The sequence below is a fragment of the Photinus pyralis genome, unplaced genomic scaffold (assembly GCF_008802855.1).
Source record: "Photinus pyralis isolate 1611_PpyrPB1 unplaced genomic scaffold, Ppyr1.3 Ppyr1.4_LG1, whole genome shotgun sequence".
Lineage (NCBI taxonomy): Eukaryota > Metazoa > Arthropoda > Insecta > Coleoptera > Lampyridae > Photinus > Photinus pyralis.
Genome location: NW_022170249.1, coordinates 44,071,888 through 44,090,691, shown reverse-complemented (window position 1 = coordinate 44,090,691; position 18,804 = coordinate 44,071,888). Strand labels below are relative to the sequence as shown.

At 36.4% G+C, this 18,804-nt stretch overlaps 1 protein-coding gene and 1 long non-coding RNA gene across 3 annotated transcripts in view; one reads left to right on the top strand and one right to left on the bottom strand.

Annotated features, from left to right (window-relative positions):
* Positions 1–18,804, bottom strand: part of LOC116174103 (balbiani ring protein 3-like) — an 89,678-nt gene that overhangs the window by 67,595 nt on the left and 3,279 nt on the right. For both annotated transcript variants that reach the window (XM_031491913.1, XM_031491922.1), the window contains exon 2: positions 6,281–6,376. In XM_031491913.1, coding sequence (XP_031347773.1) covers positions 6,281–6,353 — 73 coding nt within the window. In that variant the 5' untranslated portion in view covers positions 6,354–6,376. The remainder of the gene's footprint in view (positions 1–6,280; positions 6,377–18,804) is intronic.
* On the top strand, positions 2,159–4,717 carry LOC116174139. Its single transcript, XR_004146038.1, has 2 exons — positions 2,159–3,667; positions 3,752–4,717. It is a non-coding gene; the product is annotated as an uncharacterized LOC116174139 (long non-coding RNA).

Sequence of the window (18,804 nt, the reverse complement as noted above, 5' to 3'; positions counted from 1 at the left end):
AATGTTTGTTAATTGTACTACCGATTTTAGAAATTTCAATTCGCCCAATTAAGTAACTGAAATTAACAGTAGCAAAACAAATGTGTTGCAGTACACGTCATTCTACTTAGTCGTGTGGGGTATTAATTAATTTGAATTTGTCCGCGGGCCGCACAATTAATTACAGAAGTTTTAATTTTCGAGCGTTATCGCAAGCACACGCCGTCGAGCAGGTAAAACCCATCTTTCCCTCCATGGCGTAGCCGAATGGTAAAAGCCGTTGTTTAGAGGCTATGAGTTTGCCTTTTAACCGGAACCTAAAATATTTTTTTCTCAAACTACTTTAGAAACAACTACTTTCGTCTCTAAAAAGGGCGAAGAACATGTGATTTTCCTCTCTAGTGAGGAAAGTAAAAAACAATTGCTGCGTTAATCTTAATAATGACATTTAAAATTAAAACATACCCGTATCTAGATTGCTATGTGTCAAACGTCATTATTGCATACGATATATCTACGCTCATGTCATATGTGTCAAACTTTGAACTCGAGTTGAAAAACTCCACTTTCTTCTCTATTTATACAATTAACTATTTTGCTTTATACGTTTATCTATCTTTCTAATATCTATCGCTCCGTTTAATTGGAAGATAAACTTTTTGTTACTTTCCGTTTCATTAATTCTAAATGAGGATAGGGGGATATTGTTTCGCTTTCCTGCATTTGTTTTCCCGTAGATACCGCTACCGAATCCGATTATTTACTGTTCCCGCTTAAGGAAATTGCTGTGCGTTTTAACTTTGTTTTAGCATTTACCAGTAGCGGGCCGCCACTTTCCCTTTAGTGACCCTTCGCACTAGGCGACTTAACCGCACCTGCTGAGCAGTGGGACGGTGTGCAGTGCAGTGGTGCTCAGGTGTAGCCTTACCTGCTCACATGATTTAGTGACTATAATTTGTAAATTTATTATTTTTCTTGTAAATTAAATTATAGTCACTAGCTAAGAGTTTATAATTTTGCGGTGTCTGTCCGTAAGTCCCTCCGTTAGCACGATATCTCCAAAACAAATAGACCGATTACGATGAAATTTTGCAGCTTTATCAAATTTGTAGATTGGAGTTCGTGAAATGACAACGTAGGCCAAAAAATAAGGGAGGCCCTTTTGGTTTTGACATCTCCGTTAGTTATGAAATGAAGTGCATGATATTCAATATAGCCATACCTTTAGCCATTAATACGCAATGCCAAAAGTAGAGTCTAATCGATTCAAAATTCACAGTGCCCTTTTCGCAACTCGACCATGTATAAACCGAAGTGCAAACTTTTTATTTATGAAATTGATACATAGGCACTTGGAAGCAATAATAGTTATTTACATAAATGTCAGGAAAATGATACATTACTGGCGAGGTCCCTTTGGGGCCGAGTACTTTAATTTTCGAATCACGTAATGACATTTTACTGACGAGTTTTGTATTAAATTTTATCCGAAATCGTCTTTTAATATAAAATTTCAATTTTTATATAGAACTTTTGATTAATGTCAATTTGTCAGTGATGACAGGAGTCATTATAGACATTTGGAAATGTCAAAAATGCGCCCGTAGTGTGCTCTGCCTATGTCATGGAAACTAAAATTTCCTGACAGAAAATAGGCATGAAAATGAAGGTTTGAGGACGATTTTGGGTCAATGAAATTCGACACAGCCGCTTGGAATAAAAGCAAATATAGCACCAATTTCAAAATTTGATTTTGCACATGCTATAGCCATACCCAGGAGTTCGTTTGCTATATTTGTTTACACGTTTATTTAATTTTTCATGCCATTTGTGTGGGGACTTACTATTACTACCGAAGGTTACTTTTTGTAACTTCAATAGTCACATCAGTACCAGTTTTCTTAATAATAACGAGAAAACAATTTACTTGAAAAAAGATTCACATCAAGCACAATTTAAGTTATTTGAGTTCGCTCATCGAAATGTCAATGCCCGTAAGCTTACTTTTCCCCTACCTACTTTATAATAAGGTATATGATTTCGAAGTTCTTCGAGAACAACTTTCTTGCTGCATCAATGTGGTAGGTACGCAAATTTATTAAATAAGAGCTTAGCGAGATTTATTTTTCCAGTGCTCCACCCGCCCGGATGGGATAAAAGGCCAGTACTTAATCGCAAACTTTTATTCTTAAAATATCTCCCACGCAATGGAAGCATTGAGTTTTGTACAGTCACACATTCAGTGTGTTACTCTCAAGACCACACAACACTCAAAAATACGTTTCGCGATTTCTCCATAGAAAAAGGTGCACAAATTAGAAAAAATGGATCTCATCGGTTATGTTAATATAAAACAACATATCTCGGTAATTAATTTAATTCGATTTCTCTGCCTTCCCTTACACTACCACACGGTCGATTTCTAATTTACGCGTAAGTACTCGCAGAAAGATTGCCTGTCATTGTTAGTTTGTACAACTGCTTATTATTATCAATCTTTGTGGTAGGTACCTACAATTTTTACTTGAAATTAAATGAGAAGTAAGTACGTTACGCTCGAAATAAAATCTTGATTCTCTTTATTTCTCTTGAAATACGCACGTTCACTTTTACTTATAGCGGAAGTTCTAACTGCAACGTTTTCCGTGTTAAAGTGACCAGACCCGAAACGGCGTTTGCTTACAACAATCGTTTAAAATTAAAAAAATATCGTTTTTAAGACTGAAAGTTGCATCACAGCTTGTGCAATCAAATTGCACGTCGTTAATGTCATTATAATGAAATTATTAGTAATCAACCGCGGGACGTTCCGATTATTTAGGTTTTCGCCATTGTATTTAATAAACGAAACCATTGACACATATCGAATCAGTGCGCATATAATAACTTAATCGTGATGTACGAATACAATAAGTTGCATTTCGCCATAATTCAGTGACTCGCCTAAGCATTCGCTTGCAGAATTTCAAGTTGAAATTACGGCTCGTGAACATATAAATATCGATTTTGTAACACGTTGTTGAGGTACTTCAAGGATGGTACCCATTTTGGGAACACTTGTGACATCAATTTATTTTTATATCCGCTATATCTACATCATTTGTACAGCAACCGTCAAGGAAGCTTAATTTGTGTATTACACATGCACACAAGAATACGTGTTTAATATTTCAAAAACGTGCCTTTCATAGGTATGTAGGTCTTCCTCAAATATGATGTGGTTTACCTACTTACCAAGAATGAATATTGGGATTGGGAATTCAGATACGAATGAAAGTCAGAACAAAGTCAAAGCAATCGTTGTTTTCGTGACATTTGTACTCCAGTCGACTGGGAAAGTAATAAAAGAACACATTAAATATTCAGATAATGATGGAATTTAAATTTCAATTTATTGTGACACATTTCGGGCATATCATCACGAATGTTGGCCTTCAATTGATCAAGCGTTTGAGGATTGTTCGCGTAAACACGATATTTCGCATACCTCCACAAAAGGACATCCAAAGGCACCAAATCGCGGGTTCTTTAAGGTCAATTTACTGCTATGTTAACCAGGGGTACATCGATGGAAGCTATCGGCTTTACTAAACACTCAGTGCTTCGACGAACTGAAAACGGCCGCTTCTTTACGAGAAATTGTAGTTCTGGACCTTTTTACTTATTTTCTAGGAGTTGGAACTAGAAGGTAAAACTAATTACTTAAAGTTGTAGCGTTGTTGTAGCCGCCGATAAGGAAATCAAGATACTGTATCTAATTTGGCGTTTGTAGTCGTTCCCGTAGAGATATTAGCAGTATCCGAAAGCTCCCTTCGATTGGAAGAGGAGGGAAAATGAATATTGTACAAATGAGTGGCCGATTTCAATTGCTCAGTGGTAATTTAAAACTAGGATAGAAACCGGCAAGGTCGCTCGCTTGCACGTAGATAAATCTAATAAAGTAACCCGTCGCTTGACTCAAAAATGGCAATTAACAATGAGTCTTACTGGACCACCGAATTTGGAAACTTCAACCAGGCTATTTGATTGAGTATACTATAAATACCGGTAGCTAATCAATTGTATTGCAGCAAACATCGTCTGCTTAGATCTTGTCTAGTGTAATTGGCATGAGTTTTGGGACTGGTCCCGCAATTGTATGATGACGGGAAGCCAAAAATGTTGAACGTTATCACCCAAGCCGGCCGGCTGGAAAATCTGAGTTCCATTTCCACCTCGATTTCCACATTCCACATTTTTTGGGAATTCTATATAAGGTAACAGCATGATTTAGAGAGAGCTTTGTGATCTGTCGATATTGTCGCATTTTCAAAGTGTTCAATTTTGCATTATACCGTACCGTTTAATTTCAAGGGTCGCGCTTGATATTTTCATTCAGTTAATTATAAAACGGATTTTCTTTCCTTTGTTTTATTTCCCGTTAAGTCGTACTTCCGTTCCTGCTTTGGGAAACCGATAACGTTTCCGTGTACCGTAATTCTGTTTGAGATTATTCGCTAGTAACCGACCGCCCGTTCCCTGGAATCTACGTTTCCTCCATCTGATTACCTGGAGGGTTCCGAAACCGTACCGAATACGCCGACCGTGCCCAGAAGCAGGATTTCCGAACCTCCTGGTGGCGCTCAGGATACGGTACCGTCCCGCTAACTGTCGCCGTGCTCACCGTTTTATTTTGTAAATTAAAAATTACATATAATTGTATTTTCTTGTGGCTTAATTAAATTGTATTTTTTTTTAATTATGCCGTTTAGTTTTCAAGCAACCGTTTGTGCGCGGTACTTCCAGGCCGAGTGTTCTGTGGATCGTTGCCCCATCTTGTTGGAACCAGGTGTCTTCCAGAAACCAGATCATAATCTTCAATTTCCCTCCCAAAATAATCAGTTAACATACGGTCATAGTGCTCCGAATTGACGGTAAGTTCTCGTCTTTGGTTATTGTAGAAGACTACTAAATATAATACCTACCTATCGATCGAATGCCGTGGACAATGGACAAATTTGTCCGATATGTAATCTCGCACGATTAGGGAGTTGTGCGCGGGTGCACCACCCTGTTGAAACCGACAGTTTCCAACTTTTGTTTTTTTTTATTTGCCGTATATCGTATTTCATTTTCAGCATGACGTATACACTCTTAGTTAAAAGATATACAGAAAAATGTTTAACACATAAGATTCTTTATAATGATAGTAGAATCTGCCGTTCGAAATAAGTATAGGTACAGGGTCAGGCAAAAAATTTATCGGACCTACCCTGGAATGTCGTGTAAAAAGGATTGCTCATATTACGTTGTCATATTCTTCGTAGATCTCTATCAAATTGACGTAACCTTCGTTACTAAACATTTTTTTCAGATTATCATTTTGCCTGTCGTTGCAGTGCGTTTGTATTATGATCACAAAGGACAATCCGTGCAGTATTGTTAGAAAAATAATGGCGATTCAAGCTAAAGATTAACATGGTTGCGGTAAACGGGAGAGTTTTAAAATTTGATGTAAAACGCCATATTGATGAAGTAAAACATGGCTCCTCAAAGCAACCTGCGGACTAAAACAAATACGGTGATAAGAAATAAAAATTAGGGAAAAAGTTCGAAAAAATGTAGAATGGAGAAAAACGTCTACAAAAAATGGATTCATATATTTCATATATTTTGATATAATATTTAATTGCATTTGGCTGGTAAATTCAAAAATTTACTTAAATGGCTGACAGCCAGGGCAATTAGATCTTATGCATAACATCTATGTTTTATATTCTATTCAGTAAATAGACGTCTATTCCTAAAATAAATAAAAATACTTTATAGGTAGTGGTTACTAGCGATATTGATGAAAGGATGGGTTCTTGCATATAAAGCCATCTGTTCAAAAATGTGTTACTTTCACAGTAATGTAACTTTTGAAAATACGGTAAAAATCTCAGTTTGCGGTTATTTGAAACAATATGTTAATAATATAGAAACAATATTAATTACAATCGCTAATGAAACAACTTGCTGCTTTTCTCACTGTTGAATCATTTCGTATGCTCTAATTAACAACGACAAACACGAACGAACGGCGGAATCTTCTATCATACACTTTAATAAACAAGAAAAATGCGAGCAAACAACAACTTTGTGGTAAATGTACTGTTGATGTGCAAACCCGTTAGTTTGTATTAAATGTAAATGTACTGTTTATAAAGTGGTAGGTAGAACATGAACGAAAAAACAAACTAGAATTGAAAATGAGAATTTATGTAATTGTAATACTAAACTTAAAAAACGATTAATTAAATGACAATGGCAAGGTACTTACCTTCCATGGAAATAATTGCAGGTACGATGATTACCAAAATTATTCCACACAGATGTAATTGCGTCCTGAACATTTCCGTATTGTTTCACACGCTTCCTGTAACAATTAATTTTGTAAGTTTTTACACTCAAATAGCATTATGTCTCAATCTCAATAGCAAATATAAATAAGACTGTGTCAACTTTTAGTTAAATTTTTTAGAAAGATACTACTGATACCTGCGTGAATTCTGTCCTCCGTCTGAGGACTTGAGATCTCAGCACTCAGATGTTTGATATGTGTTAATGCGTAGGGCGAACGAAAAGAATCAGTTTTGTAGAAAACTTACTTTGTCGACGCATTATTTGTTTAAGATATTTCAATAAAATTTTACCTTCAAATATTAGCGAAAAATTGAACAAAAATATTTGTGTTATGCTTGTCGAAATTTACACGTGAGAAATACGTTTGAGCCAATCGCGGGAGTGCGACCCTTTAACCATATGTTTGATTAGCTATGTTACACTCCAGATGTTGCTTATTTTTGAGGTAAGCGAGTAGATATTCTACCAATGGTCACTGACCAAAGCAGAAATTTGTACTCAAAATGAATTTATTATCCCTCTCTTGTTCTGAGCTCTCAACAGGCTTGCGCCCAATTACAGAGTGACCCGCATAATGCTTTTTAGAAGTGCCTCTGCAGAAGGTCTTCAGTTGTTCTATACTACTCCGGCATTTACCTTATACGAATTAGGAAAACTGCAGGAAAACCTAATTCGGAGTAGCCGGCAGAATGCTCGAAACTGGTCTAAGGTAATTTCCATCTCTGCCACAGATGAAAAATTCACCTCAACCCAGGTTCGAACACCCGACCTCCGGATTTATAACTCAGCGCATTGAGCCATAATGCCGGAATTGGTTCTGTCAGATAAGTTTTTGGCATAAATATGCAAAAATTCTACCTAGTGCATACTCACAAACAACACTTTCAGTGCATTTGTCAACTATACGAAAGCGCAATTATGAGCACTTAGCTTGCCCGCATGTCTTCGGCCAATACATCTACTCATTTAATTTGTAATTACTCTGTTTTTTGAGAGGTCGATAACCTATAACCTCTGATCCAAGAAAAATAGAAAATGCTTGCTCGCGTGCCTAACTGCCTACCACTCACGATAACTATTTATATGGTTGGATCAAAGTTATCACTCAATTTTGAGTTTAGCTTAAAAGTGAACGATGGTAGAGATAATAAACCATGCTGTGTACGCAATGGAGCGGCGTTTAAATTTAAGCAATAAAGGCGGAAGTTATATGAGAAATGGAGCGCTCGAATTAGGGTACTTCCGACCTAATAAGATATAAAGAGAATACGGAATTTAAATAAAAGTAAGTTATAAAAAGGGCAGGTACTTAGTTTATAGTTTTCATGTAATGGTATGAAAGGTGCTAATGAGAATACATTTCCGAGCATCAAGGACACACATATATAATACTTAATTGGGGACAGTATGCCATTCTTCCGTTGTTCCGTTCTTTGCGATTACGAAACACAAACGCCTAAATTTGTTCGTTCTTTTTTTGTAATTGTAATTTGTAATTTTTTAATAGAAAAACAAAGACTGCAAAAAACACATGTATACAGCTATATGGATAGCTAGAGAGAAGTTAAGGGGATGTTTATCTTAGTTTTAGCATTTACCACCGTACCCCCACAAAATCATAATTGCACCCCATCTTAGCTCTTGAATATTGTCAGGTGCAGACTCATAAACTATTGTTTTTAATGTCAAAAAAAATTAGGCGAAGTCTAGTCGAAAGGCCGAAGCCGAAGTGCTCATTTTATTTTGAGACATCTGTTGAATTATATTATGATTACTGTTGATAACAACATCAAACATCTCAAACGCTCATGAATTTTTACCACCCGCACGTTAGTAAAGGGAGGTAGGTATTGCATTAGAGTAAAAAATGACCCCCACTTTTTCAACGGAAATACACGTTTTGAAGCACCAGGAATCCGAATCAAACAAAATCTCGATGATGTCGGTCTGTCGGTCCGTCTGTACTCTCATTTGCGGCTAAACGGCTGAACCGATTAGAACCACATTTATTGGTGCACATATTCTTAGACTTAAAAAACAGCTGAAAAGTTTTCGAGCAAAACGCGTATGCGCAGTTCTGCGCATGGTATCTGTGCTAGCCACAGCAATTTTTTAAATATGCTGTTAGGGCTCATAAAAGTAGTTTATCCCCAAGTTTGAAAAGCCGAAAACCCTGTGTTGCATTGTCTTGAAGGTAGTGTCGGGTACTGTTTGCGTAAAAGAAATGTCCCGCTGAATGAAAGAATGAGAGTATCTTGCTATTGCCCTTCCGCCCCGCCTGGATAAATTGCTTAAGAGCAGTCATTCGATAATATTTACATCAAAGCTTGGACGTGGGCGTATGTGCCAATATTAGAAAAGGCGTCCCTGATTATAACTCTGCAATGAAGACTACGAATAGGAGGTGTCCCACAAGGGTCCATTCTGGGGCATATTTTATTTAGTGTGTTCATAAATGATCTGCCTCAATATTTAAATGAATGCTGCACCATAATGTACGCTGATGACAGTACTATCTCATTTCCGTGCGTATCATCATCATGGGGGGATTTAGAGAAATCAGTTTCTATTATCTAATCTCTCTCGAAATAGTCTAATAACAAACTTTTAATGTACCCTGACATATTCAAGATCCAAACGGCATTACTGGGTTTAAGCGGAATTTAAGAAATTTTTTATTATCAAGTACCATTTACTCCCTAGCCAGAGAAATTCCACAGTGTGTGTAAAGAAGTTTGGCATCTGTGCTTTTATACCTTACTTGTTATAGATTCTTATTTTTGTATGTTTGTTTTTTACAATCTTGTCATTGCGTTATTTTATAGTATCCAGGTCCTGTCGTTTACAATTCTCTCGTAATGTATTTGCTTACAATAAACCATTGAATAAATTATTCATTGAATAAACTTAAAATTATTCTGTAATCGGTCTTTCCACTTCACCACGTTCATCATTGGTGAAGTCTGTCTCAGTTATTATCATATCAGCTAATACGAGATTGGTCAGTATGCGTGCCCTTTTGGCCATGGAATTTGCATGTCCATGGAGCTTTTTGCCAACGCTATTTGGGCGTAACGTCGTTAACAGCTACTTTAAAACGCTACCAGTCATGACCCCATCAATACCCCAAGGAAGAATTCACCGAGCCTCACCACTACAATTCAGACTGCTGATGTGATGTATGAAAATATAACTTTTGGTTATTCACTTGTTTATGTTTTTCTTTTTATTTGTTGAAATTCGAAGCAAGTCAGGTTGTGGCTTTGGGATTTCGTAGACGAAAAAAGTCATGGCCTTGGTGAAAGTGATTTCACGGCTGCGTAACTAAAGAGTGGCCTTGTTTATGGACCAGCATCTATAATTTGCGCTTTGCAATCAATCTCTTTCAACACTCAGTTTTCGAGACCTAAGCGATTAGTTTGCTTTTATTAGAAAGAAGTAGCATTACAATTTCAGAAAAATCGCACCACTAATAAAAAAATTAGTTCTGCACATGCGTGCAATACATTCGGCTTTGTGGTAAAGAATCGACTTACTTTTAATAAAAATGGCCACTGCTGAAATTTTAAAAAATCGCCCCACTAATGAGGAAGTTGATTCAGTAAATCTTTCTTCAAGGGTTTATGGGGTCAATATCACCAGGGCATCGTAAACAATATTGTTGTTTATTTTTTTTATACTTCTCAAAAGGCGTCGTCCATTAATCACGTGACGCTCTAAAAATCACGAAATATCACAAGAATGAGTGGTGAGATAATTACGTGTCTTTATTTTTTTCCCTAAAATGCGCGATTTTTTAACTTGCAACCTTAATGTTTGTTTGGACATTTTCCTTAATTTGCCAGAATTAAATTAGATTATATAAGTACTAACCTGTATTTAAAGATAAAGAGTTAAACATATTTTGAACATTTTTGGGAAACTTTGTACTTAAAAAATAGACTTGATTTTGGGTAGCAGGAGGGGGTTAGTATTAAGACTCACCATGGGGGGAGGGGTTAAAAAGTTAATAAAAAACATCACATGATTAATGGACGACTCCAAAGGGAATTTTTTTCAAATTTTTTTAAGTAAACAAGTAATATTATAAACGAAAAATAAGGTTTAATATATCCCGAAACAACACACGTAATCGACGGGTAAGTGAAGAAACAAAGAATATATAAGTCTAAAGCTAAACGAAATACCTAACTTAACAGACGGGTGAAATTTACGTAGGTAACGCACGCAAAGAGGGAATATATCCTAAAGCTATAAATAAGGGAAACGCTCATTTTTTTAGTGCAAACTCTCTCTACTTGATTGTAATGTAAGTGCCATTTTACATTTAATTAAACCTGTTACCGGCGTATCGAAAAAAATTGTACATCACTCTCGTCATAATTTTGTTCCCTTCAAAACCGTAAGGATATACAAATCGCTTTCAATTAAATAGCGTGTTAAAGCCTTATTAATTTCAGCCTATTTTTAGTAAACCAATTTATTCCAGATTCAATTTTCGGACTTCACAAATTTCTGCAGCGCACGCCATGCTATATATACCTAATCTAAAAGCCGATTCACAATATAAATTAGTTATACCGAATATAACGAAAGGGGTACGGCGAAAACACTACGCTCATAAATTTTCTCTTTCACAGTAAAATTTCGGGACTATTTAAATTTTATTACCCTGTCGGGCAGCTTTTTTCGCTAAATGTTTTTAAAAGTTGTATACACTTTCACTACATATGTTTGCCCAAATGGACATGCATTGTAGGATTTCTAAACGCAATTAGTGGCACTTATTGAAGAAGAAAGATTTATATGACTGCTAATGATATTCCGACCTTCTGATTGTAATATGTATACTTGATGTAATTAAACGAACAATTTCTGCCAATTATTATTATTTTCGCTATAATTGAATGTCAAATATCATTAAAGCGATGGCTTGAACGGGTAAGAATTTAGTGACTGCCAAGTTTCCGTACTCGTCTTAAAGACTGCTATTCGTAAATTTGAAACGAGATTTTAAAATTATCAGGCAGGTGACTAAGCAGCTCGTGGACCTCTCCTGTGGTGCTAGTGAAGAAGAAAGAAGGCAGTATCAGGTTTTCCGTAGATTATAGGCAAATGAACAATATAAAAAGCTAATATAACTGAAAGCCTGTCACTTTTTCGAAGGACATCAACTTGTCGCGCTTGATCGCTTGCCACCAGACGGCCGAAAATTTACTATATTTTGAACCACGCAGTTGGCGCTCTCGAGACCCAAAAACGAATTTAATTTTCCGCTCTTGAAAACTGGGACTGAGCTCTACGACAACTTAAGGCGGATTTATTAATTTTCTCTCTTCGAATTGCATTCATCCTACACCTCAGCAAAAAGTTGGTAGTTTTCTTATCAACAACAGCATGTGATTCAGTTCTACCCTACTTATTTATTATAAACCTGAGCTAATCTAGTACTAAAGCGGTGACGCAATTTTATCTCGTAATTTTAAAAAATGATGGATCCTTCCTTCGACTGACAGAAAGAAAGAGCACTTAATTCATTTGGAACATTATTAACTTAAAAGAAAATTTAGAGTAAAAAATTTTGAAATACCACCTCCTAAAGATTGTAGCAGAAACTGTCGTATATTTGAAAATAAGGAAACCTCGTCTTTCAGTCCTAACTAAATGTAATAACATTATTCATGTACATAAATTGTCAATTCTTCATAAATCGGGATAAAATGTGTACTTACAGAGGTAAAGAATACGAATATTGTAAATGTGGCATATTACAGGTCACGCACAGGAAATTGCTTCGATCGCATTGTTGAGGTTACATGAAATAACTTTCAGTTAATTTGTTTTTCAACGAGCAATCACTTGGCGTAAGTACTATTAGGTAATCATTACGCATCCAATTTTAAGTTTAAAGATGTCGCCATTGTTAAACTAGAATAAAAAACATTGAACTTGAAAAAAGGACTATAATATATTTCACACGAACGTGAGATTTAAATAAGCTTAATGGACGTTGCGGTACTTTATATGTGAATTTTCATACACCAAGCAAATTCTGTTCATGTCGATATCGTGGTAGTTATACGGGAGGAGTAGCATGCTATACTATCGATGTTTACTTTATTTGTAGAATGTAGATGATTAATGGAAAGGGGATCTTTACACATAAATATTTAAAAATCTATGCTATATAATGCAAGAAGAATCAAACCCTTAGAGAAATTCCAAATGTTGCATTTCGTTTTGTAGGTGCCTTTCCACCCTTTGAGAGTACCCTCCTCCGACAATCCGCGTTTAAAATATAAGGAATTATAACCGACCACATAAGGGGGTTGATGAAGAGGTTATGGCTGGTAGAAATTATTAATTCCTTTCGTTGAGACCAAACCTGGTTAAATTCAGTTCTGTGCATAAAATGCAAGCAATTTTCAACCCACCAATTCCAGATCATGTTTAGGTAAGTTGATGAAAAATATGTCCCGACAACGCGTTCCACGGTAATTTTTAAGCGACTTCACATTGTCGGCTTCGGCGTTTGATATTCTTAACCATCAAGAATAAATGTAGATATTGGTCCCAATCACCTTTGGGATCGGACATAATCGATACACACTTACTGCCTTATTCAGGCTACTATTCCGTCTGACTGGGGGTAGTGGTTTTAATCGGGCGACTGCTCAAAAGTTAGCACAGGCTTTGGAATAGCACCGACTTGCAATTCTTTCAAATTGAGTGCTCGGGTTATATTGTCTCATTGGTGCTTTTTCTTTCCTACTGGTTCGTTGCTTGTCGTCCAAATACACAAGGTACGTCTTCCAGGACAGCCTTGTCAATACCAGTTCCATTAATCTCTCAATAGTTGCAGGGGCGTTGCACAGACCAAAGGGCATGACCGTTCTGTTGTTCAGTTACCTATAAATAGTCCACGTAAAACGTCGCCATCTTTCTTATTCACTAGCGACAGAAGAGGGGTCCAAGGGCAAGGGACAAGGGTTCAATCCGTATTTCCGATGATCTCGGCTTTGTCCTAGCATTTGCTTACCGTCGTCCCTAAATCCAGATCCTAAGTATGCCTTTATGACTGTAACGAAATGTCTTTAGTTTTCCATAGATTCACAGTAGACACTCCATTAATAGAAGAATCAAAGAAGTAAAGAACTGGGATGAATTGTGTCGTGAGCTAATCACCTAGTCTAGCAATAGTTCCATTACGGAAAGGGTTCTAACCCCCATTTTTTGCACACTACAGTATACGCTGTTTACTGTTAGCTGTGGGATTTTGGGAATAAGTTTCAGTTTGTGATATATCGTGACATTTTTTCCCCGCGTCTTCATGCACGTGCCTTCCAATTGTCACCGGAAGACACGCTCAGAAGTGATGACGTCATAGTTCTGGAACTGTTGCCTCTATCCTTGTGTTCCGTTATCTCATGAACGGCTGTTCGGATTCTCATGATCTAAGCGTTGTTGTGTCGGAAATTAAATTGTCTCAATTGAGAGAAGCTTTTGTCGCAAAGTGTAGGGTTTACGAGACATGGGTTTTCTGACAGAAATATGTGTTACACTTGTTGCTGGTTTTATTATTCCTCTCAAATGAATGAGGCGATTGTAACGTATGCAATACACCAAATATTGTATATTTCCTCACTTTTCTTGTAACCATATTGAGATGATGTTCGAATGGGTCAATTATTCAGGATGGTGATCAAAATAATAAGTGAGGCCAATCTAACGACTAGGAGCACACTTAAAAGTTGGTGTGAAAAATTCGGACATCAGAACAAGCGACACGTTAAGAAAATTTGGAAAAGCCAGAAAATCGACTTCATCGAAGACGAAGAGTTTTGCGGAGTTTGCGTGGAAGGAAACAACACCGGAATCACGCAATAAGCGCACTACGACTCCTGTGTTATAATTTAATATTCATATCTGTCATAAGAAACTGTTTTAATAAAAACTTTGTTCCTATTGATGTTTAGTCGCAGCTTTTGCCCTATTTAATAGCATCAACATGTCTAAACCAAGCTTCAGAGGGGTATATTTGGAATAAAAAAAGATGTTCAACTTGTCGATATAAAGTTTACTATAAGGCCGAAAAACTTAAGATCGAGAATGAATACAAAAAAAATGTGCCGAATTCTTGACAGAATAGCTTCCTAGCTCAATCAAAAAATAATAATATGTTTATTTCTCAATATAATAACATTTACAATAAAAAAAGAAAATTAAACTTGGTAAATAAATCACATTGAGAAATATTAGGGGTCCCATAGACAACGTCCGTGGTGAGACCTCCCTCATGTATTGCATATTATATACCCGCGAAAAGAGAATTAGAGCCAGTCATTTATAATAAGAACAACAAACAATATAATAATAATGAATAAAGCTGAAAAGATTACGGATTACATTTACTAGCAGTCTTTAAAATTTGAGTAGAGCTGAGAATAAAATAACTTGTAAACTATGATCATAAAATAACTTAAAAATAATTTCAGAGAATCCAAAAAGAAAAGCATATTATATAAAACATAAAAAATTATGAGGACTATTTACGAAACCACATAAAAACTAAGCCGCAAAACTAAACAAACCATCCTCAATGTTTTCAGTAGCCAACAATGGTTTTTGAAGTTGCAATAAAAATACATTGAGATTACTTTTGTTGTCAATTTTAGTAGAAACGAGATTGTAAAGTCGTGCTGCATTGAAAATTGTTGATGCAGAGTTAATTTTGAACGAGGAACTGTAGCTGGTAAAGTATGTCTTAGATTATGCTGCTTCCTTAGGAAATAAAACTTACGAAGAACACCAAACATTTCTTGCTTTAATTTACTAATATGCTCCTTCCAAGATAATAAATAATGATTAACCCCAGGTATTTAGTTTTTTCGGTATTTTCAATTTGCAAACAGGAACAATTTAATCTGTTTGTGCAGTTTAAATCATGAAAGTAACACAGACTTTGGAAGATTATGTTTTCTTTAATAGAAAAAATTTGGTACTTAGTTTTATCACTCAAAACCATATAATTTTTATCGAACCAGTAGCGCAGTAGTTCTAAGTCACATTGCATACTAGCTTGAAGGGATGCGTGTGAATATTCAAAATATGTAAGAGCCAAATCATCAGCGAACGCAGTGATATTGCCTAAAAAATTCCCATCACAAAGGTCATTAATATAAATCAAGAATAAGACCGGTCCCAGGACTGAGCCCTGAGGAACTCCATGCTTCAATAAACCTTCCTCGCTGAGATAGTTTCCAATTCTAACACACTGCTTTCTTTGAAAGAGGTAACTCGCCACAACTTTTCCAAAAGAATGCGGTGGTCAACCGTATCAAAGGCCTTGGTCATGTCAATATATAGGGCAGCAGTTTTTTTACTGTTATTTAAGCTTTCATAAATATCATGAAAAAAATTAATCAAAGCAGTCTCAGTTGAAAGACCACTCCTGAAACCAAACTGGTGTTTACAAAAAAATGATCAAAGTCCTCGTGTGAGATCGAAGGGACTTCAGCGCATTTTTGTGTGGCAGATCAGTGTTTTATTAGCCAATATTGACTCCACCATCAATAAGATCTTGCCGAAAGCTACCACGTTCACTTTGTCGGTACTATTTTCTCACTTACCGTGCACTCGCAATTCGCGTTTGAAGTTTTGACTCCACCATCAGTAAGATCTCGTCGGGGGTTACCACATTCCCTTTGTCGATACACAGTTCCGACGTCCCGTTCATTCGTAATTCACATTTTGGTAGATTTCGCTAAAATCCCGGCATAAAATCGTATTCAACTTTTGGGTACTTCACATAGCTCGACCTTCTATTAGTGACACGAGAAAGAGAGACCGCGATTCGCGCTGTAAGAAACTTTTGGGCGCCCAAAGTCGACTACCCCTCGAAGCGCGCCGCGCAAAAGGTGGTTTATTTCGCCCCTAGGAAACAAAAACAAAATTCAGCCACGCAGGAGTTGTGCGCGTTGACAAGATCTTCCCGACGACACCAATTTGAAAACAATCGGAGAAAAACTGTAGAAGAAGATAGATAAAAAGTGAAAAATCTCCAGGTTAGTATAATACGCTCGGGGATGGCGTCCAGATGTCGTCGACTCCAAATCTTGTAGCCCCATCCCTAACGTTCTTAATTACACGGCCCCGATAGTTACATGTACACTCCTTGTCTTTTTACAAGCGTTTTTCTACGGGCGCGCATTTACTGCCAGCCAGCCAGCCAGCCAAAGTGAGATTAAAAGCTACTTTTTACAAAAAAAAATTTTGCAAAAATGCGCTAAAAACAATTTGAATTGAGAAAACACATTAATTTTTAAGTTTCTCCAAGATCTTAGAAAAAGTATAGATCAATGAAATCGGACGATAATTATTTAGACTACTGGCACACCCTTTCTTGTGCAGAGGAATGACAACCGCTGAATCAACTACCTAATAATTCATTATTTCATTGTCTGCAATCAAGCAACGTTGCACCCGGATAATATATGTATTTGAATGGGTAACCACTCCAATACTTAGCTCGTTAATAAGTGGGTTACTATTTGAAAAAAAGAGTTGTATGACATCACGGCGCTAAAAACATTTAAAAAAAGCTTTTGACAGTCTTATGTTCTTTATGATTAATGTACACTGCCAAAATTTTATCGGTATCAATCGGGGAAAGTGTGATTGCTTTTTTTATTAATTGACTTTGACGTAATTTTTTACAAAAACCACTAGACATAGACATCTACGGTTTTTTTTAAATCTTTAATAAGGTCAGTACATTATTATCCGTGGATATATTGATTGAAAACAGAAACTGATTTTTGAAAAAAAATTGAAATAATAATGGATGTCCAGTGCCACACTTTACCATTAAAAGGGGTAAGTGTGACACGGGAATGGAAAAGTGTGGCAAACGTGAATATTTTCTAAGATATCGAAGATAGATCAAAGGGGAAAGTGTGACTGAAATGCTGAGAATTTTTTATATAAGAAAAGTATATACATTTTTTTCTTATAAAAGATATTGAACCCATACAATTAATGTTTAAAAACTTAAAACTGTCTTCTTCACATTATTATTAAGCCATTTCAAATACTTGGTCCACAGGTCCAGGGAAAACATACCGCATTCTCTCCCCTGTCATTAGTAATTCTGGATTTGGCAACTGCCCCATTACTTGCTCCTTTGCAATAAAAGAAATGTCATTTTCATCAGCAAGGAACATCTTCTTTGTATGGTCTGTGCATTTAAGGCTCATTATTTTATATTCTTCTTCGTCGTCGTCTTGATCAACAGATTGAATTATTGCCACATAATAATACTTGCTCTGATTTCGTTTCCCGCCTTTGAATTGCACAAGCACATATGAGCCAACACTGTACACATCCATTTTTGATAGATCACATGGTTGGTCGAGGGTAGGTGGCTCATAATCACTGCTTTCACCAGAGGTAATTTCTTGATCAGCATCCTCACTAGAACTGATGTTTGGGATTTCCTGTTTTTTCTGTTTTGCATTTTTTGTCTTTAGTTGCTTTAATGCGTGTTTCTTCTTCCGCGAATCTTCAACTGGTTTTATGTTTTCTTTACCCTTGCGTTCTTTAAGAGCCTTCAGGTATTCATCCTGGGTAATAACTTCTGCAACATCTATTCTTTTGCGAGCCTGCTTTGCGGCGCTTGACCTACCCGATGCTGACAATTTAGCTAAAACCAATCTTTCAAAAGTTTTTGATGGTGTCTCCTTAACTGGTGGTGGAGTAGAAGGTTCCGGGATTTTGGCAACAGTGTCGTTATTGGAGGATGATGCAGGTGTCAATAAATCATTGTTTGGAAGTGGCAGGGTGTCGGACTTCTCTTGGCTTTTTACTGAGGTCAAATATCTTTCATATTTTTCTGGATCAAAATGTTTGCAATCATAATGTTTAATGTTTAATGTCCATAATTAAACGCCTCAAGGTGGCCAAAACGTTTTGAGGTAACATTTTTTGTAAATCTTGACACTAGTAATTTTCAAAATTAATCAATTGCGTTCCTGTTTACACATGTACTAGAGCCGGATAAATTGGGGTCATATATGCCCGTTTTCATAAATCCATTTCGGACGTTATCAGGTGTTATTGATTCCCACGCCTTGCCTAGCAGTTGAGCAAAATCGCTTTTTGATATTTTTGATCCGATATTCAATCTTGTCCATTCAGTCAAAAGACTATCCCATCGAGTTTTAACAGACTTAAAGATTGACACATCTAATGGTTGAAGAAGGTGGGATGTATGAGGAGGAAGTTTAAGAATTGTTACATTTGAGCTAACTGCACATTCAATTAATTCCACACTAATATGCGACAGATGACCGTCATAAATCAGTAATGCTGGAAATTCTTTTACGTTAGGTACGAATATCTTTCGGAACCATGAGGTAAAAACTAATTCCGTCATCCATCCAT